General features: G+C 46.1%; 1 protein-coding gene across 1 annotated transcript in view; it reads left to right on the top strand.

Moving 5' to 3' along the window:
- Positions 1 to 22153, top strand: part of aff2 (AF4/FMR2 family, member 2) — a 320904-nt gene that overhangs the window by 74351 nt on the left and 224400 nt on the right. The window contains exons 3-5 of the mRNA XM_046323313.1: positions 18000 to 18050; positions 18686 to 19043; positions 19096 to 19658. Coding sequence (XP_046179269.1) covers positions 18000 to 18050; positions 18686 to 19043; positions 19096 to 19658 — 972 coding nt within the window. The remainder of the gene's footprint in view (positions 1 to 17999; positions 18051 to 18685; positions 19044 to 19095; positions 19659 to 22153) is intronic.

The raw sequence follows: 22153 nt of genomic DNA on the forward strand, positions 1-22153 counted from the left end.
GTCGTTGGGCTAGTTGTTAATATCCTGTTCCTGACCGGTCTCGTCAGTCTGTCTCCAGTCTACTCTGGCTCCTCTAGTCGTTGGGCTAGTTGTTAATATCCTGTTCCTGATCAGCCTCGTCAGTCTGTCTCCAGTCTACTCTGGCTCCTCCAGTCGTTGGGCTAGTTGTTAATATCCTGTTCCTGACCAGCCTCGTCAGTCTGTCTCCAGTCTACTGTGGCTCCTCCAGTTGTTGGGCTCCATCAGTGTCTGCCAGTCTGCCAGTCTCCAAATGCACAGTTTTCACCGACCTGTGTTCTCTTTGTGTGTTACTAGATGAATGAGATGCCACAGATGGTCAAAACAGTATTTCTATAGCGGGTGAATAGCAGCTTGTTCTATGCCTACCGATATGTGCTATTACTTGATGTTATATTAATTAAAGGGATTGGAGACCACTGACTGCATCCAAGCAGATTACTGTCTGTATGGGGGCTGCAGGCATAGACAGCTAATGTGGACAGGATAAGATATCACAGACTTCGAAGTGTTCTAAATGATCTGCTTCTCAATATTTTTACATGCCATGATGATATTATGTTTTGCTGTAGCATGCATTCAATTGTACATCAAACACATCCCTTAGGTCCCATATTGTCCATAGGAATGATGTACAGTATAGTAATGACAAATGTGAAAGACGATTACACCTTTCTCCTGTAAGTCATGGAGGTGCCAAGCAGTCTCAGTCCTTCATGTATCCCCTGCTCACGGTATGATGTATCCATTGGCTGACTGGCTGCAGACAGATACTAGAGAAGAGTGTGTGTGTGTGTGTCTGTCTGTGTGTGTGTCTGTCTGTGTGTGTGTGTGTGTGTGTGTGTGTGTGTGTGTGTGTGTGTGTGTGTGTGTGTGTGTGTGTGTGTGTGTGTGTGTGTGTGTGTGTGTGTGTGTGTGTGTGTGTGTGTGTGTGTGTGTGTGTGTGTGTGTGTGTGTGTGTGTGTTTGTGTGTGTGTGTGTGTGTGCTAAGCAGTGCCAATACAGAGGGATTCTCCCGTGGATGTGTTGTGAGAGCAGGATCAATGGGAGGCTAAGGTGTGAGGGCAGTCAGGCCACTGTTCCCTAGCCAAGCCTGAGATCTCCCAGCTAACTAACTGGACAGATTCGAGACTCAGTCAAGAGGACAGTCATGTGTTCTGGAAGCTAATTTCCCTGACTGAAAGAAGTAGGTTGAGCGGGCGCTCAGATGAAGATGACCGGGCATGTTTTGTGTGTGTGAACGTGTGTAACTATACTTGTGGGGACCAACTGGGAACGTTTTGTTTAGTCCCCACAAGGTCAAATGCTATTTCTAGGGAGTTTGGGGTTAAGGTTAGAATTAGTGTTAGGGTTAGAATTAGGTTTATGGTTAAGAACTATGGTTATTTAGGGTTCCCGAGTGGCACAGCAGTCTAAGGCACGGCATCTCAGTGGTTGAGGCATCACTACAGATGTTCAATTTCAGGCTGTATAACAACTGGCTGTGATTGGGAGTCCCATAGGGTGGCGCACAATTGGCACAGTATTGTCTGCCTTAGGGTTTGGCTGGGGTAGGCTGTCATAGGAAATAAGATTGTGCTCTTAACTGACTTTCCTAGTTAAATAAAAAATAATGTTTTAGTGTTAAGGTTAGGTCTCGGTCACTGTAACAGTCCTAGCATGTGTGAGTGTGTGGGTGGGTGGGGGTTGGTTCTTCTATCCTTGTGGGGACCTAAAATCCACAAAATTCCCCACAACGATAGTAAAACAAGGAACATTTTCAATGAGGACAAAGGTTATTTTAAGCTTAGAGGTTAGGGTAAGGGTTTAGTGTTTGGGGTTAGGAGTTAGGTTTAGGGTATGGCTAAGGGTGATGGTTTAAGGGTTAGGGACAATATGATTTTTAGGTACCCATGAGGATAAACGTTGTGTGTGTGTGTGTGTGTGTGTGTGTGTGTGTGTGTGTGTGTGTGTGTGTGTGTGTGTGTGTGTGTGTGTGTGTGTGTGTGTGTGTGTGTGTGTGTGTGTGTGTGTGTGTGTGTGTGTGTGTGTGTGTGTGTGTGTGTGTGTGTGTGGAGGAAGAGGAATGCACTGGCCCAGCATTCCTCTAGTGAGCAAACAGACAGACAGCAGGGGTAATGGGGAAAGGTACTCTCTCAGTTTGGGTGGGTGGACTGGTACAACCCCACAATCAGACAAAGAGCAACTTGTTAGCATTTCAGTAAATCTCCCAAATATTGTTTGCAATTTGACGTTTAACCTGGTTCACTTTAATTTACATTAACAACAGTTGAAGGACCAAGATCTTGGCAACTGTGCCATACAGATTGCTAAATAGTTGTGAAGAGATTTTTAATTGACCCTAGAGATCTAAAATTGACCCTAGAAATAGTACTGTTAGGAGATCTGGAGAGACCGGGTCAGTCAATTACTAATATACTAATACTGTTAGTAAAAGTATTTATCTTCAACTCGCAATCTGTGGATTCTATTCGATTAGATAGATTGAAATTGTATGTTAAACATCACAGCATAGTTGAAAGATATATGGTGCGTAGAAATCCGAAGAGGGTGGCCAGCAGAGATAGGTGGGATGGGCTGAGGGAAGCTGAGGATGGGCTGAGGGAAGCTGAGGATGGGCTGAGGGAAGCTGAAGGTTGGGATGTGGAATTGGAGACAACTGGGAGTGGAGTTGCTGTGCAGGAGATAGAATAATGGTCAAAAATTAAAGTAAAAAATAAAGTCAAAATGAAACATAATAAAAATAAAGTTTGAATGACATTGAGGGGCAGTGTTTTTACAGCTAATGCCGATTTGCCTGAGGCTGATGCCGTGCAGGTGTTTGTACACAGGCATGTACACATACTCTCATTCAAATGCACACAGACACACACACATGTAAATAATAAAATAATAAAGTTGGCATTGCTGTAACGATTTTAGTTGTCCATGATGTCCTTTGTTTAAAAAATATATATTTAGTATTTTTTGCATGGTTGTTTGCTGTTTGTCTTCTGTCTTTTTCTCATTAGTTCATCTTCTTGGTTGTTGGTGCATTGGGGGGTTATTGGGGGTGAGGAATGGAATTAATTGTATTCTTCTTGGGGGGGGGGCTGTGGGAGTGGTCTCGGATGGTTGAGGGACAGCTTTTGGGGGACTGTGGGGGGATCATGGAGGATTCAGGTTCACGTTTTTCGGCCTGGTCTGAGGGCTGTCAACGTGCCCTTGAGCAGGGCATTTACTCTGGATGCTTCTGTGTGTTGCTCTGAATGGGAATCTGTTGGATGACTGGTATGATGTAGTTGTTGAGGGCTTCACTGCAAGCATATTGTATGTTTCAGATATTTAAAATAAATATAGATAATAATAAGAAAAGAAAAGAAAAATAAATAAGCAGAAACAACAGTTGTTGTTACAGTAAGGTTACCTATGAACTTGATGTAGTGTCAGCAATGGAACTGCATTGTCCTAAAAATAGATAGATGGCTTTAATCAGGCTATACTGTAGTTAGTGATTTAGAGTAAAATAGATAGATGGCTTTAATCAGGCTATACTGTAGTTAGTGATTTAGTAAAATAGTAAAATCAGGATAGATGATTTAGAGTAAAATAGATAGATGGCTTTAATCAGGCTATACTGTAGTTAGTGATTTAGAGTAAAATAGATAGATGGCTTTAATCAGGCTATACTGTAGTTAGTGATTTAGAGTAAAATAGATAGATGGCTTTAATCAGGCTATACTGTAGTTAGTGATTTAGAGTAAAATAGATATATGGCTTTAATCAGGCTATACTGTAGTTAGTGGTTTAGAGTAAAATAGATAGATGGCTTTAATCAGGCTATACTGTAGTTAGTGGTTTAGAGTCAAATAGATAGATGGCTTTAATCAGGCTATACTGTAATTAGTGGTTTAGAGTAAAATAGATAGATGGCTTTAATCAGGCTATACTGTAGTTAGTGATTTAGAGTCAAATAGATAAATGGCTTTAATCAGGCTATACTGTAGTTAGTGGTTTAGAGTAAAATAGATAAATGACTTGAATCAGGCTATACTGTAGTTAGTGGTTTAGAGTAAAATCGATAGATGGCTTTAATCAGGCTATACTGTAGTTAGTGGTTTAGAGTCAAATAGATAGATGGCTTTAATCAGGCTATACTGTAGTTAGTGGTTTAGAGTCAAATAGATAGATGGCTTTAATCAGGCTATACTGTAGTTAGTGATTTAGAGTAAAATAGATAGATGGCTTTAATCAGGCTATACTAGTTAGTAAAATAGATAGATGGCTTTTCAGGCTATAAGTTAGTGGTTTAGAGTCAAATAGATAAATGGCTTTTAGGCTATACTGTAGTTAGTGATTTAGAGTCAAATAGATAAATGGCTTTAATCAGGCTATACTGTAGTTAGTGGTTTGTAAAATAGATAGATGGCTTTAATGGCTATTTAGTTAGTGGTTTAGAGTCAAATAGATAAATGGCTTTAATCAGGCTATACTGTAGTTAGTGGTTTAGAGTCAAATAGATAAATGGCTTTAATCAGGCTATACTGTAGTTAGTGGTTTAGAGTCAAATAGATAGATGGCTTTAATCAGGCTATACTGTAGTTAGTGGTTTAGAGCCTGAGACAGATCTATGCTCCAGACTCCTACAGTGTCATTGACTCAGCTACTTAATAGTCATTGATGTCATCACATCTGCAGGAGAATGGACACTCCACTCCAGGCTTCAGTGTCCGGGCATGTAAACTGGGGAATATAAGGGCCGGTAAAATGATGTGTGTTTAGAAACCAATGTGTGTTGTTAGTGCTTGGCTGGTTCAGTGATGCTTTCTCTTTAGCCCTCTCTCTCTCTACTTCTTCCTCTCTCTCTCTCCCTCTCCCAGCCCAGTGCTCAGTAGAGAGTAATAGCAATACTTTCCTCTCCTCTTTCCTCTCCTCATCTCAGGCCGCTATTAGTTAATCCCGCTTTAATCCTGTTTAATGGAACTATGCTGTTAGCAGCTATTTGGGACTGATTTACTGCTTTCCACTGGCACCTAGAGAGACGCCCCAGAGCAGAGGAGAGCTGGCTGTACCTTCAGAAGCCCCCTGGTCTCCTCCTGGCTCCTAGTCTCCCTGGTTCCCCTGCCACCCATGGTCCCCCAGCTCCCCTCCGGTCCCTCCTTCTCCCTGGTCCCCCAGTGGTCAGCCCCGGTACTGGATGTTTTAGTCATGGGCACCAGCGTTACCATTGAGGAGCAGACCCCTAGAGATAGAGGAGATAAATTCATTCATTTTATGCTAATTTGGCTCTCCAGGGGTGTAAAAGATGTCATATAAAATACTTTTCTTTTTTTAAATGCAATTGTATTTTCCCCTAGTCTTCATCGCTGTCAGATATTATCAATAGGTTTTAAAAGTAGGATTGCGACATATCAAATTATTTGTCATTTACATTCCCAGTTTCTTTCAGAATTGTATTGTGGTTCATAGCTGAGTCTACCTTACATCTCCTAGCTCCTGGATCCCCTGCTGTTGTTTGTGCTCTATTGATTTAAGATTATTCGTGCTAGGTGTTTACTCATGTGGGTCCATATTGATGCTCTTTATTGGGAAGCACTAATGGATATTATGCAAACTGCTGAGGCATTCTGCTCCTGCACCAGTGAGGAGGGAAGGCTTTTAAAGGCAAAGATAACCAGATTGGATTACAAAGGAGAGAGACCATTTAACAGATAACTGCTGGATGAGTCTTTGCTCTGCGTCTTTCACTTTTTTTGTTATTTTTCATATTTTTGTTAATTTCCATATTGAAGGAAAATTACATTACTGTAAAATGATAATCGCAATTGAACATTGCCAATCCCATGACAAGCAGTGAGGGAGAAGAATACACATAATTTCATCAGTCTCAGTCCAGGGTAGTTACAGTACATTATCATCAGTCTCAGTCCAGGGTAGTTACAGTACACATCATCAGTCTCAGTCCAGGGTAGTTACAGTACATATCATCAGTCTCAGTCCAGGGTAGTTACAGTACATATCATCAGTCTCAGTCCAGGGTAGTTACAGTACATATCATCCGTCTCAGTCCAGGGTAGTTACAGTACATATCATCAGTCTCAGTCCAGGGTAGTTACAGTACACATCATCAGTCTCAGTCCAGGGTAGTTACAGTACACATCATCAGTCTCAGTCCAGGGTAGTTACAGTACACATCATCAGTCTCAGTCCAGGGTAGTTACAGTACACATCATCAGTCTCAGTCCAGGGTAGTTACAGTACATATCATCAGTCTCAGTCCAGGGTAGTTACAGTACACATCATCAGTCTCAGTCCAGGGTAGTTACAGTACACATCATCAGTCTCAGTCCAGGGTAGTTACAGTACATATCATCAGTCTCAGTCCAGGGTAGTTACAGTACACATCATCAGTCTCAGTCCAGGGTAGTTACAGTACACATCATCAGTCTCAGTCCAGGGTAGTTACAGTACATATCATCAGTCTCAGTCCAGGGTAGTTACAGTACATATCATCAGTCTCAGTCCAGGGTAGTTACAGTACATATCATCAGTCTCAGTCCAGGGTAGTTACAGTACATATCATCAGTCTCAGTCCAGTGTAGTTATGTATTATCGTATCCCTGTAGCGTATCCCTGTAGTGTGTCCCTGTAGCGTATCCCTGTAGCATATCCTTGTATCGTATCCCTGTAGCGTATCCTTGTATCGTATCCCTGTATCGTACCCCTGTAGCGTATCCCTGTAGCGTATCCTTGTATCGTATCCCTGTAGCGTATCCCTGTAGCGTATCCTTGTATCGTATCCCTGTAGCGTACTCCTGTAGCGTATCCTTGTATCGTATCCTTGTATCGTATCCCTGTATCGTACCCCTGTAGCGTATCCCTGTAGCGTATCCTTGTATCGTATCCCTGTAGCGTATCCCTGTAGCATATCCTTGTATCGTATCCCTGTATCGTACTCCTGTAGCGTATCCCTGTAGCGTATCCCTGTAGCATATCCCTGTTGCCTCTGTATTACTTAACATCTTCACAGCATACTCCCTCACAGACAATATATGGAAGATGTGTCAATGTTTTCTACACATTCACAGGTATCCTTGGGTGTTCTTTGGAATTCTCTTTACTATACTGTGATGTCACTACAACAACAACTAGCTGTGGATAAAACCTACTTTCCCATTGTCATCCAGTATGAATCAGCTCAGTCAAATTAGCTTTAATTATACTCTTTGTTTCTCAGATCTCATCTCAGTTCAATCATAAAGGCTAGCACAAAGCCATGATCCCTCCGATGTGCATTAATCCCGAACCATTGCTTGGCAAAGCCGTGATGGCAGAGCTGTGGTGGGGTGGCAGAGTTGTGTTGGAGTGGCAGGGCTGTGGTGTGGTGGTAGGGTTGTGTTGGAGTGGCAGGACTGTGCTGGGGTGGCAGAGTTGTGTTGGAGTGGGAGGACTGTGGTGGGGTGTTAGAGTTGTGTTGGAGTGGCAGGGCTGTGGTGGGGTGGTAGGGTTGTGTTGGAGTGGCAGGGCTGTGGTGGGGTGGTAGGGTTGTGTTGGAGTGGCAGGACTGTGGTGGGGTGGTAGGGTTGTGTTGGAGTGGCAGGACTGTGCTGGGGTGGCATAGTTGTGTTGGAGTGGCAGGGCTGTGGTGGGGTGTTAGAGTTGTGTTGGAGTGGCAGGGCTGTGGTGGGGTGGTAGGGTTGTGTTGGAGTGGCAGGGCTGTGGTGGGGTGGTAGGGTTGTGTTGGAGTGGCAGGGCTGTGGTGGGGTGACAGGGCTGTGGTGGGGTGACAGGGCTGTGGTGGGGTGGCAGGGCTGTGGTGGGGTGACAGGGCTGTGGTGGGGTGACAGGGCTGTGGTGGGGTGGTAGGGTTGTGTTGGAGTGGCAGGGCTGTGGTGGTGTGACAGGGCTGTGGTGGGGTGGTAGGGTTGTGATGGCATGCTGGTTTTGAACTGTGGGATCTGACACCTATTTAGACAGCAAACAAAGCCTCCCATTGAGAGACTGTTGGCCTGTGCAGAGTTATATTTCCCTAGTCCCCGGACCCAGCACATCACTACTACTGCCTGCCACCATTCAAAGTCTGTCTCTTTAGTATTCTCCTATTCAAATGCTTTTTCAGATCCTCTCTGCACATATACGCACAAACACATACATACACAAATAAACACACACACACTTCAACGGAGCTGTTTCCTATTTTAACCCTGTCGCGTGTCCCTGTAGTGTGTCCCTTTAGCATATCCCTGTAGTGCATCCCTCTAGCGTAACCCTGTAGCTTGTTCCTGTAGCGTGTCCCTATTTTGCATCCCTCTAGCGTAACCCTGTAGCTTGTCCCTGTAGCGTGTCCCTATTTTGCATCCCTCTAGCGTAACCCTGTAGCTTGTCCCTGTAGCGTGTCCCTATTTTTTCATCCCTCAAGCGTAACCCTGTAGCTTGTCCCTGTAGCGTGTCCCTGTATTATATCCCTCTAGTGTAACCATTTAGCATGTCCCTGTAGCATACCCCTGTAGTGCATCCCTCTAGTGTAACCCTTTAGCATGTCCCTGTAGCGTATTCCTGTAGCCTCTAGCGTAACCCTGTAGCGTGTCTCTGTAGCGTGTCCCTGTAGCGTGTCCCTGTAGCGTGCCCCTGTAGCATATCCCTGTAGCGTGTCCCTGTAGCATGCCCCTGTAGCATATCCCTGTAGCGTATCCCTGTAGCGTATCCCTGTAGCGTATCCCTGTAGCGTATCCCTGTAGTGTATCCCTGTAGCATATCCCTGTAGTGTATCCCTGTAGTTCATCCCTCTGGTATAACCCTATAGCATGTCCCTGTAGCATGTTCCTGTAGTGCATCCCTCTAGTGTAACCCTATAGCATGTCCCTGTAGCATGTCCCTGTAGCATATCGCTGTAGTGCATCCCTCTAGCGTAACCCTGTAGCGTGTCCCTGTAGCGTGTCCCTGTAGCGTATCCCTGTAGCGTGTCCCTGTAGCGTATCCCTGTAGCGTATCCCTGTAGCGTATCCCTGTAGCGTGTCCCTGTAGCGTGCCCCTGTAGCATATCCCTGTAGCGTGTCCCTGTAGCGTGTCCCTGTAGCGTGTCCCTGTAGCGTATCCCTGTAGCGTGTCCCTGTAGAGTATCCCTGTAGCGTGTCCCCGTAGCGTATCCCTGTAGCGTATCCCTGTAGCATGTCCCTGTAGCGTGTCCCTGTAGCGTGCCTCTGTAGCATATCCCTGTAGCGTGTCCCTGTAGCATGCCCCTGTAGCATATCCCTGTAGCGTATCCCTGTAGCATATCCCTTGTAGTGTATCCCTGTAGTGTATCCCTGTAGCATATCCCTGTAGTGTATCCCTGTAGCTCTGTAGTTCATCCCTCTGGTGTAACCCTATAGCATATCCCTGTAGCGTATCCCTGTAGCGTATCCCTGTAGCATATCCCTGTAGTGTATCCCTGTAGTGTATCCCTGTATCCCTGTAGTTCATCCCTCTGGTGTAACCCTATAGCATGTCCCTGTAGCATGTTCCTGTAGCGTATTCCTGTAGTGCATCCCTCTAGTGTAACCCTATAGCATGTCCCTGTAGCATGTCCCTGTAGCATATCCCTGTAGTGCATCCCTCTAGCGTAACTCTGTAGCGTGTCCCTGTAGCATATCCCTGTAGCGTGTCCCTGTAGCGTATCCATGTAGCATACCATTGTAGTGCATCCCTGTAGCGTGTCCCTGTAGCGTGTCCCTGTAGCGTGTCCCTGTAGCGTATCTATGCAGCATATAGTTGTAGTGTATCCCTGTGCCGTATCCCTGTTATGCTTACTGCGGAAGTTGTCATAATCACTGTGTAAGTCTATGGATTGGGATGAGAACCACAAGCCTCCTAGGTTTTGTATTGATGTCAATGTACCCAGAGGAGGACGGAAACTAGCTGTCCTCTGTCTACACCATGGTGCTACCCTACAGAGTGGTTTTGATGCAAAACAGTGTGTTTTAATCAATTATTTGGTGACATGAACATATTTAGTATAGTTAAATCTAAAAAGGATCATTTTCAATAATTCAACATTTTAAATGTTTCACTATTTTAATTTGTATGAAATTCACTGGGGATGGTCCTCCCCTTCCTCTGAGGAGCCTCCAATGATCTAGGCCTATAAACGCCAATAACCTAGTCCTTGGAGTAACTTTGCTTCAGGTAATGTAATTATATGAACAAAGGAATCTAACCATAGAGCCCTCTGGAGCAGGACATGTAATGTCCATGGCCTTTTCATTGCAAAAGTCCTGATCTTCTCAAAAATATATGTTTGCCGGGTTTTGTCCAGTCTGGGGGATGCTTTCATCTCTGGGTGGAAGGACATAAACATTGTACAGCAGCTGAAACTTGGTTCCATCTTTGTGGAAGCTCATTAGCCACAACAACCCTACGCTCCAGGCAAATAAAGCTGTAAAGGAGGAAAACAGAGAAAAATAAACAAGACATTAAAACCTTGTATACCAGCGATAACATTCATTGACCCCAAGTCCAAGCAATACTCTCAACATAGCTGAAATTTAGCTTGTTCACCCTCAATCATCTGCTGCCAGTAGCATACCACTCTGCATCCACTGCTGGATTGTTTCTGAAGCTAAGCAAGGTTGGTCCCTGTATGGGAGACCAAATGCTGCTGGAAGTGGTGTTGGAAGGCCAGTAGGAGGCACCATTTCCTCTGGACAATTTTTTATATAAATATAAATAAATATCCCAATGTTTGGGGACATTGCCCTGTGTAGGGTGCTGTCTTTCGGATGGGACGTTGAACAGTTGTCTTGACTCTCTGTGGTCACTAAAGATCCCATGGCACTTATTTTAAGAGTAAGGGTGTTAACCCCGGTGTCCTGGCTAAATTCCCAATCTGGCCCTCGTACCATGACGGTTACCTAATCATCCCCAGTTTACAATTGGCTCATGAAAAATGGAGCGGCAATGGCCGATGACGTCGACCGCCGAACGCCCCCCGAACAAGGAGGGGAGCCGACTTCGGCGGAAGTCGTGACAACAGCTTTGCACACTCTTGGAATTCTCTCAACCAACTTCATGAGGTAGTCAGCTGGAATGCATTTCCATTAACAGGTGTGCCTACTTAAACATACATTTGTGGAATTTCTTTCCTTCTTAATACGTTTGAGCCAATCAGGTGTGTTTTTGTGTGTCTTTTGGTAAAAGGCAAAGTCCATATTATGGCAAGAATAGCTCAAATAAGCACAGAGAAACAACAGTCTATAATTACTTTAAGAAATTAAAGTCAGTCAATCCTGAACATTTCAAGAACTTTGAAAGTTTCTTCAAGTGCAGTCGCAAAAAATCATCAAGTGCTATGATGAAACTGGCTCTCATGAGGACCACCACAGGAAAGGTAGACCCAGAGTTACGTCTGCTACAGAAGATAAGATCATTAGAGTTAACTGCACCTTAGATTGCAGCCCAAATAAATGCTTCACAGAGTTTAAGTAACAGACACTTCTCAACATCAACTGTTAAAAGGAGACTGCGTGAATCAGGCCATCATGGTTGAATTGCTGCAAGGAAACCACTACTAAAGGACACCAATAAGAAGAAGATACTTGTTTTGGCCAAGAAACACAAGCAATGGACATTAGACCGGTGGAAATCTGTCCTTTGGTCGGATGAGTCCAAATTTGAGATTTGTGAGACGGAGCGTAGGTGAACGGATATTGTTTGTATGTGTGGTTCCCACCGTGAAGCATGGAAGAGGAGGTGTTATGGTGTGGGGGTGCTTTTCTGGTGACACTGTCTGTGATTTATTTAGAATTAAAAGAACACTTACCCAGCATGGCTACCACAGCATTCTGCAACGATACACCATCCCATCTGGTTTGTGCTTAGTGGCACTACCATTTGTTTTTCAACAGGACAACGACCCAACACACCTCCATGCTGTATAAGGGCTATTTGACCAAGAATGAGAGTGATGGAGTGCTGCATCAGAAGACCTTGCCTCCACAATCACCTGACCTCAACCCAATTGAGGTTTGGGTTTGGGATGAGTTGGACCACAGAGTGGAAGAAAAGCAGCTTAGCATATGTGGGAACACCTTCAAGACTGTTGGAAAAGCATTCATGAAGCTGGTTGAGAGAATGCCAAGAGTGTGCAAAGCTGTCATCAATCTGAAATGTATTTAGATTTGTTTAACACATTTTTGGTTACTACATTATTCCACATGTGTTATTTCGTTGTTTTGATGTCTTCACTATTATTCTACAAAGTAGAAAATAGTAAAATATAAATAAAAACCCTTGAATGCGTAGTGTCCAACCTTTTGACAGGTACTGTATAAAACATCTATTTACAGCAGTGTAACTTATCTGTGAATAAAATCTATAGTAGATAGCCAGATAAAGTGAGATTGATATACTTCTACTGCCTAGTGAAGATACTCCTTTCATCACCTGTGGTTAGTCTCTATCCAGAGCAGTCAGACTGCAGTCAGTGCACTGAAGGACAGCCCTGCTCCAAACCCAGCAGCCCAGGGCTCATTCCTTCTTTACACAAGAGCCCTTTGTGCCCTGTCTTTGCACTCACTGAGAACGACAGCGTCTGGGAGGTCTACAAGTGCCCCTTCAACATCACACTCACTAAAAATACTGAGCCCTCACCGCATGACTTAAATAACCTGTGTGTGCTTAGGCTCCCCTTTGGAGGACATGCTGACAGTGGATAACAGACTACTGCTTTGGGCTGGTTGCTGGTTGGTCAAACACAGACTGCTGTTACAGTAGGGTTCGGTCTATGCTGCCTGATCTGTTTGAGGTTTTTCCGTCTCTGACTCCTGAAATTATGACTGACCTGATACAGGGGTCACTCCTTAGTTTGTATCACTCGTCGTTTGAGATAAACATTTGGACACATCCAGGACTTTGAAAGACCCTAGGTCGTTGCTGTAAATGCCATCCAGTTGTCTGTTTAGATATCCCAAACACTTGGTGAATCCCTCCCTCTCTCCCAGTGCCCCTGTGTCCTAATAAACTGCCCCATTTCAGCCCTTATGTCAAACTCTGCCATCACTGCTTAGAATCCACTCCAATGACAGTAACTGGGGATAGTTGGTCCTCTGTAGCTCAGTTGGTAGAGCATGGCGCTTGTAACGCCAGGGTAGTGGGTTCGATTCCCGGGACCACCCATACGTAGAATGTATGCACACATGACTGTAAGTCGCTTTGGATAAAAGCGTCTGCTAAATGGCATATATTTTTTTTTATATATATATATATATATTAGTTATCCATGTGGGTGAGCTAAAATGCTATTATTTTTGGAACAACAACCGCACAGCCATTAGAGTTTTATGGGAAGGTTGGTTAGGGGTGATGCTTGGCATGCAGACAGAAGTTTAGCCCTAGCTGTCAAGTCCTGACCTTAGAGCCGCCCTTCACTCCAGAGTTGCCAGAGCCACCCTTCACTCCGGAGCTGCCAGAATCGCAGCCCCTCAGTCGAAAGGTGCCCCTCAGTCCAGAGGCGCCCCTCAGTCCAGAGGCGCCCATCAGTCCAGAGGCGCCCCTCAGTCCACAGGCGTCCCTCAGTCCATAGGCGCCCCCTCAGTCCAGTGGCGCCCTCTACGAGGGTCTTCAGTCCGGGGCCCGCTGCGAGGGTCCCCGCTCCAGAGGCGCCACGTAAGTGGGCCAAGACTAGAGCTACCCCCGCGGACAGATGCTCACCCAGACCCTCCCCTATTGGTTTAGGTTTTGCGGCCGGAGTCCGCACATTGGTGGGGTACTGTCACGTCCTGTCCTTAGTTCCTTTTTTATGTCTCTATTTTAGTTTGGTCAGGGCGTGAGTTGGGGTGGGCATTCTATGTTGTGTATTCTAGGTTTTGTATTTCTGTGTTTGGCCTGGTATGGTTCCTAATCAGAGGCAGCTGTCGATCGTTGTCTCTGATTGAGAACCATACTGAGGCAGCCTGTTTTCCCACTATGATTTTGTGGGTAGTTGTTTTCTGTCTTTGCATCCTTACCAGACAGAACTGTTTCATTCTCTTTTGTTGTTTTTGTTATGCAGTGTTCAGTTTCTTTATTAAATTTACGATGAACACTTACCACGCTGCGTGTTGGTCCGAAGATTCCTATTCCTCATCATCAGACGAGGAGGAGATTCGTTACAGAACAACCCACCACCAAAGGACCAAGAAGCGTGGTGAGGAGCAGCAGAGCTGTTTGGAAAAATGGACATTGGAGGAGATACTGGAATGCAAGGGACCCTGGGCACAGGCTGGGGAGTATCTCTGTCCACAGGAGGAACTGGAGGCAGCTAAGCCTGAGAGGAAACACTACGAGGAGTTGGCACGGCTGGCAAGGAAGCCTGAGAGGCAGCCCCAAAAATGTCTTGGGGGTGGGAGTGTGGCAGAGTCAGGAGTCAGACCTGTGCCAACTCCCCGAGCTTATCGTAATGAGCCAAGGATGGAACCAGAGCCGGACAGGGCGAAATTGGAGGTGAGTGACGGAAGCGAAGCAGAGACAGTGAAGACTGTGCCAGCCCCACGCATCAGGCCTCCTGTGCACCTCCCAACCCTGCACTTCCTGTGCCCGCTCGGCACTACAGCTCTCCAAGATGTGCTTACCATGGTGGGCATCGTACTGGTCAGGCACCGTGTTATGCGGTGGACCGCACGGTGTCTCCAGTACGTGTTCTTAGCAAGGTGCGCTACATCCCAGCTCCCCGCATCTGCCGGGCTAGGGTGAGGATCCAGCCAGGACGGATGGTGTCAACCCTGGTCTCCAGACCTCCAGTGCATTTCCACAGGCCAGGATATCCTGCTTCGGGGCTGCGCACTGTGTCTCCCGTGTGTCTGCACAGCCCAGTGCGTCCTGTACCTGCGCCTGTTGTGCAGGCTCTTAGTTCGAGACCTCCAGTGCGCCTCCACGGCCCGGTCTATCCTGTGCCTTCACCAAGGACCAGGCTGTCTCTCCGTCTCCTTCCTCCAGAGTCTCCCTCCAGCCCGGAGCTGCCAGCGTCTCACTCCAGCCCAGAGCTGCCAGCGTCTCCCTCCATCCCGGAGCTGCCAGCATCTCCCTCCATCCCGGAGCTGCCAGTGTCTCCCTCCAGCCCGGAGCTGCCAGTGCCTCCCTCCATCCCGGAGCTGCCAGTGTCTCCCTCCAGCCCGGAGCTGCCAGCGTCTCCCTCCAGCCCGGAGCTGCAAGAGCCTTCTGCCTGACCGGCGCTGTCAGAGCCTCCCACCTGTTTGGCGCTGCCAGAGCCTCCCGCCTGTCCGGCACTGCCAGAGCCTCCCGCCTGTCCAGCGCTGCCAGAGCCACCCTTCACTCCGGCGCTGCCAGAGCCGCCCTTCACTCCGGAGCTGCCAGAGCCGCCCTTCACTCCGGAGCTGCCAGAGCCGCCCTTCACTCCGGAGCTGCCAGAGCCGCCCTTCACTCCGGAGCTGCCAGAGCCGCCCTTCACTCCGGAGCTGCCAGAGCCGCCCTTCACTCCGGAGCTGCCAGAACCGCCCTTCACTCCGGAGCTGCCAGAATGGCAGCCCCTCAGTTGAGAGGCGCCCCTCAGTCCAGAGGCGCCCCTCAGTCCAGAGGAGCCCCTCAGTCCAGAGGCGCCCCTCAGTACAGAGGCGCCCCTCAGTCCAGTGGCGCCCTCTACGAGGGTCTTCAGACCGGAGCCCGCTGCGAGGGTCCACGCAGCGAGGGTCCCGGAGCCCGCTGGAGTGGGGTCCACGTCCCGCACCAGAGCCGCCACCGCGGACAGATGCCCATCCAGACCCTCCCCTATGGGTTTATGTTTTGCGGCCGGAGTCCGCACCTGTGTGGGGGGGGGGGGTCACGTTGACCTTAGTTCCTTTTTTATGTCCCTGTTTTAGTTTGGTCAGGGCGTGAGATAGGGTGGGCATTCTATGTTGTGTATTCTAGCTTTTGTATTTCTGTGTTTGGCCTGGTATGGTTCCCAAGCAGAGGCAGCTGTCGATCGTTGTCTCTGATTGAGAACCATACTGAGGCAGCCTGTTTTCCCACTATGATTTTGTGGGTAGTTGTTTTCTGTCTTTGTATCCTTACCAGACAGAACTGTTTCGTTCTCTTTTGTTGTTTTTGTCATCCAGTGTTCAGTTTCTTTATTAAACTGGTCCGATGATTCCTATTCTTCATCATCAGACGAGGAGGAGATTCGTTACACTAGCTGGCATCCTCTTCGGTTGACAGGTCAAAGGTCAACCACCCAGAAGATAATTCCCCCTCACAGCATCATGTCTCTTCATGCTCCACACCATCCCAAATACACAGGCTTATGCTTCCTGAGTCTGACGTAGTGTTGTCCTTTACTATCACCACAGTCCTCTGTGATACCAAACGCTGCTACACTGTACGCATGTATCTTTTCCCTTTGTTGCCTTTCAATAGCCAAATGATCTCCCTATACGGAAAACAGCTTGGCAATTTTATTGTATTTTATTGGTCTACTATATCCCACAGTGTGACTAGATTATACACTTAGTGAGATCATCCCATTGGTCTACTATATCCCACAGTGTGACTAGATTATACACTTAGTGAGATCATCCCATTGGTCTACTATATCCCACAGTGTGACTAGATTATACACTTAGTGAGATCATCCCATTGGTCTACTATATCCCACAGTGTGACTAGATTATACACTTAGTGAGATCATCCCATTGGTCTACTATATCCCACAGTGTGACTAGATTATACACTTAGTGAGATCATCCCATTGGTCTACTATATCCCACAGTGTGACTAGATTATACACTTAGTGAGATCATCCCATTGGTCTCTATATACAGTGTGACTAGATTATACACAGTGAGATCATCCCATTGGTCTACTATATACAGTGTGACTAGAGTGAGATCATCCCATTGGTCTACTATATCTACACAGTGTGACTAGATTATACACTTAGTGAGATCATCCCATTGGTCTACTATATCCCACAGTGTGACTAGATTATACACTTAGTGAGATCATCCCATTGGTCTACTATATCCCACAGTGTGACTAGATTATACACTTAGTGAGATCATCCCATTGGTCTACTATATCCCACAGTGTGACTAGATTATACACTTAGTGAGATCATCCCATTGGTCTACTATATCCCACAGTGTGACTAGATTATACACTTAGTGAGATCATCCCATTGGTCTACTATATCCCACAGTGTGACTAGATTATACACTTAGTGAGATCATCCCATTGGTCTACTATATCCCACAGTGTGACTAGATTATACACTTAGTGAGATCATCCCATTGGTCTACTATATCCCACAGTGTGACTAGATTATCTACTGAGATATACTATATCCCACAGTGTGACTAGATTATACACTTAGTGAGATCATCCCATTGGTCTACTATATCCCACAGTGTGACTAGATTATACACTTAGTGAGATCATCCCATTGGTCTACTATATCCCACAGTGTGACTAGATTATACACTTAGTGAGATCATCCCATTGGTCTACTATATCCCACAGTGTGACTAGATTATACACTTAGTGAGATCATCCCATTGGTCTACTATATCCCACAGTGTGACTAGATTATACACTTAGTGAGATCATCCCATTGGTCTACTATATCCCACAGTGTGACTAGATTATACACTTAGTGAGATCATCCCATTGGTCTACTATATCAGTGTGACTAGTGTGACATCCCAGATTATACACTTAGTGAGATCATCCCATTGGTCTACTATATCCTTAGTGAGATCATCCCATTGGTCTACTATATCCCACAGTGTGACTAGATTATACACTTAGTGAGATCATCCCATTGGTCTACTATATCCCACAGTGTGACTAGATTATACACTTAGTGAGATCATCCCATTGGTCTACTATATCTAGATTATACAGTGTGACTAGATTATACACTTAGTGAGATCATCCCATTGGTCTACTATATCCCACAGTGTGACTAGATTATACACTTAGTGAGATCATCCCATTGGTCTACTATATCCCTCAGTGTGACTAGATTATAAACTACTGTCTTTTTATACTGACAGACAGAAGCGCCCAGTCTATCCACTTTGGGGGGGACCAACAACCTAAACAAGGTATCTATTATCTATAGATCCACACTAAGAATGCTTGTTTTAATCACTTGTTTAATACATGTTAATACACCAACTGTGCCTTCTTAAGATGGATTTCTGAACGTGCTTTGTACAGGAGTATAGTTTAATACAGTTTGTAAGGTTTGTATTAGACTCAGAGAGTGGCTACTTACTTTTTCATTTTCCTGAGTTGCTTTTAATGTACAGCCTAATCGTCTTGCTCACTAAGGCATGATTTCACCCTTTTCTATGTATGCACGCATTCTCACACACACACACACACACACACACACACACACACACACACACACACACACACACACACACACACACACACACACACACACACACACACACACACACACACACACACACACACACACACACACACACACACACACACACACGCACACACACACACAAACACACACACACACGCACACACCTCCTATCACACACACTGCCTGCAGAGTTCCTGTCTGTCTGTAATTAGGTGTATCTCTGATGACCTGCTGCTCTCTGTCAGTTGTCAGAGTAGTGGGGAATGATAACCTTGAGGAGAGGACGAGAGGCTGTAACTAACTATACATCTCACCGTCTCTCCTCTATCACTCTCTCTGTCTCTGTCTCTGTAGACAAACAAAGGTGACGCTCTGGCCAACCGGGTGCAGAACACTCTGGGGAACTACGATGAGATGAAGGAGCTCCTGACCAGCCACTCCAACCAGAGCCACCTGGTGGGCATCCCCAAGAACTTTGTTCCCCAGACCCCTGGCCCCATGGAGAAGCAAGACCAGCCCAGCTTCTTAACCAAGGGAGGCCAGAGGGGGAGCAACAGGGTGGGCACAGGGAACCATACAACATCCATGCCCCCTCCTCCCTCCTCTTCTTCTCTGACCAGCTCCAGCCTGCTGCACGGCCATCAGAGCTCCAAGAAGTCCTGGTCCTCCGACTGGTCCCGGGGAGCCCACTGCAGCACCCAGGGGGTGGGAGGTCAGGGGGTTGGGGGCCAGGGGGTCCATGGGGTGGGGGCCTGGGGGTCCAGGGGGTGGGGGCCCATCCTGCAGCAGGGGGAAACACTCCTTCACCCATGAGCAGCAGCAGCCCCAAAGACACGAGGAGCTGCTCATCTCACAGGGCGAGGTAGTGGACCACAGGGGAGACTCCAGCAGCAGCCCCTCCTCCTCCTCCACCTCCACTCTCTCCAGGAGGCACGGGGGCGGGCAGCAGCAGGCCCCTAAGGCCCCGTCATCGGCTGAGCATGGCAGCTACAAGGACAGCAACACTCATGTTAAGTCTCCCCTGGAGCAGGAGCCGGGCTCCCACGGGGCCAGTTCCCCAGTGGCCTCTACCTCCCTGCTGCCCAGTGGCCTCTCCACTCCCACCTTCCCGCAGGGTCTGCACGTCAAGCCCAGCGCCGTGCAGCAGCAGAAGCCTACGGCCTACGTGCGGCCCATGGATGGCCAGGACCAGATGCCCCTGGACTCCCCGGAGCTCAAGCCTCCTCTGGAGGTGGTGGACGTGGGCTACAGCAACCCAGCTTTTGGCAGCACCATCACCAGTTCCAAGAGCAAGCTGCCCAAGCTGACCCTGACACAGACTGGGGAGGTAGGAACCTGCATGATTCCCATGACACTACAGTACACACACACAGGCTTGGAGACCGAAAATAAGTGCCGGGGAAAGGCCATTTGTTTTGTGTTAGATCGGCTGGCAGTAGGAAGGGGAAACAGGTTCAGCCAGATAAGATTGGTCTGTGACTTTCCCTCTGTTTTTCATTGAGTCCTGGCAGAGACTGAGCTTGACATAGTGGAGAGGCCTCATTAATAATCAGCCGTTGATTTTTCCTCCTCTGGCGGGCAAGGCTCCTGCTCCTGAACCCAGCCAGCTGAGGGGCCACAGGGTTAAGGGGCCTTCCCTCCTTTTACACACACACACACATACACGCACACGCATACACAGACACACACACACACACCCACGCACACACAATCCCTCACTATGAAATATTCATCTCCGAAAGTAAATCACTCCTGATTAATAGCCATTTTAGTTCACATGGGCTTGTTTCACTTATTCATGTAACCAGTTCTGACATCTTAAAGTAATTGTTTTTTTGTTTGTTTTAGCCTACAGATTTTGGCTTGTTCCCTCCCACAATATTGTAGGTATTTGTCTTGTTCCCTCCCACAATATTGTAGGTATTTGGCTTGTTCCCTCCCACAATATTGTAGGTATTTGGCTTGTTCCCTCCCACAATATTGTAGGTATTTGGCTTGTTCCCTCCCACAATATTGTAGGTATTTGGCTTGTTCCCTCCCACAATATTGTAGGTATTTGGCTTGTTCCCTCCCACAATATGGTAGGTATTTGGCTTGTTCCCTCCCACAATATTGTAGGTATTTGGCTTGTTTCCTTCCACAGTATTGTAGGTATTTGGCTTGTTTCCTTCCACAGTATTGTAGGTATTTGGCTTGTTCCCTCCCACAATATTGTAGGTATTTGGCTTGTTCCCTCCCACAATATTGTAGGTATTTGGCTTGTTCCCTCCCACAATATTGTAGGTATTTGGCTTGTTCCCTCCCACAATATTGTAGGTATTTGGCTTGTTTCCTTCCACAGTATTGTAGGTATTTGGCTTGTTTCCTTCCACAGTATTGTAGGTATTTGGCTTGTTTCCTTCCACAGTATTGTAGGTATTTGGCTTGTTCCCTCCCACAATATTGTAGGTATTTGGCTTGTTTCCTTCCACAGTATTGTAGGTATTTGGCTTGTTTCCTTCCACAATATTGTAGGTATTTGGCTTGTTCCCTCCCACAATATTGTAGGTATTTGGCTTGTTTCCTTCCACAATATGGTAGGTATTTGGCTTGTTCCCTCCCACAATATTGTAGGTATTTGGCTTGTTTCCTTCCACAATATGGTAGGTATTTGGCTTGTTCCCTCCCACAATATTGTAGGTATTTGGCTTGTTCCCTCCCACAATATTGTAGGTATTTGGCTTGTTTCCTTCCACAATATTGTAGGTATTTGGCTTGTTTCCTTCCACAATATTGTAGGTATTTGGCTTGTTTCCTCCCACAATATTGTAGGTATTTGGCTTGTTTCCTTCCACAGTATTGTAGGTATTTGGCTTGTTCCCTCCCACAATATTGTAGGTATTTGGCTTGTTTCCTTCCACAATATTGTAGGTATTTGGCTTGTTTCCTTCCACAATATTGTAGGTATTTGGCTTGTTCCCTCCCACAGTATTGTAGGTATTTGGCTTGTTCCCTCCCACAGTATTGTAGGTATTTGGCCTGTCATGTATACAAGCAGGATATGATGAATGCAGTTCAGGACAGATAATGACTGGTTATTATTTTGGAACAGTTAAGGACAGATGTTGAATGGTTATTACTTCAGAACAGTTAAGGACAGATAATGACTGGTTATTATTTTGGAACAGTTTAGGACAGATAATGAATGGTTATTACTTCAGAACAATTCAGGACAAATAATGACTGGTTATTATTTTGGAATAGTTAAGGGCAGATAATGACTGGTTATTATTTCAGAACAGTTTAGGACAGATGCTGAATGGTTATTATTTCGGGAACAGTTAAGGACAGATGCTGAATGGTTATTATTTCAGAACAGTTTAGGACAGATGCTGAATGGTTATTATTTCAGAACAGTTTAGGACAGATGCTGAATGGTTATTATTTCAGAACAGTTTAGGACAGATGCTGAATGTTATTATTTCAGAACAGTTTAGGACAGATGCTGAATGGTTATTATTTCGGAACAGTTTAGGACAGATGGTGAAAGGTTATTATTTCAGAACAGTTTAGGACAGATGCTGAATGGTTATTATTTCGGAACAGTTCTGGACACTGTAAAGTAACACTTGTTTGTAATTGCTGGAGGTTAAGGCAGAGTCTTGTTTGATTAGCATCAACAATACATTTATCCCTCCTTGTAGCCTCTTAGCTTGACACAGTCGGACCATTTTAGTCTGAAGTCAGTTGTGATCTGATGGCTTGTCATGTCACTCCATTTGTGTGTTAGCAACACAAGCAGGGCTGAAAGTCTATTGTTGTGACGGCTTTAGCCTCAACTGT

The sequence above is a fragment of the Oncorhynchus gorbuscha genome, linkage group LG23 (genome assembly GCF_021184085.1).
Source record: "Oncorhynchus gorbuscha isolate QuinsamMale2020 ecotype Even-year linkage group LG23, OgorEven_v1.0, whole genome shotgun sequence".
NCBI classification, from domain to species: domain Eukaryota; kingdom Metazoa; phylum Chordata; class Actinopteri; order Salmoniformes; family Salmonidae; genus Oncorhynchus; species Oncorhynchus gorbuscha.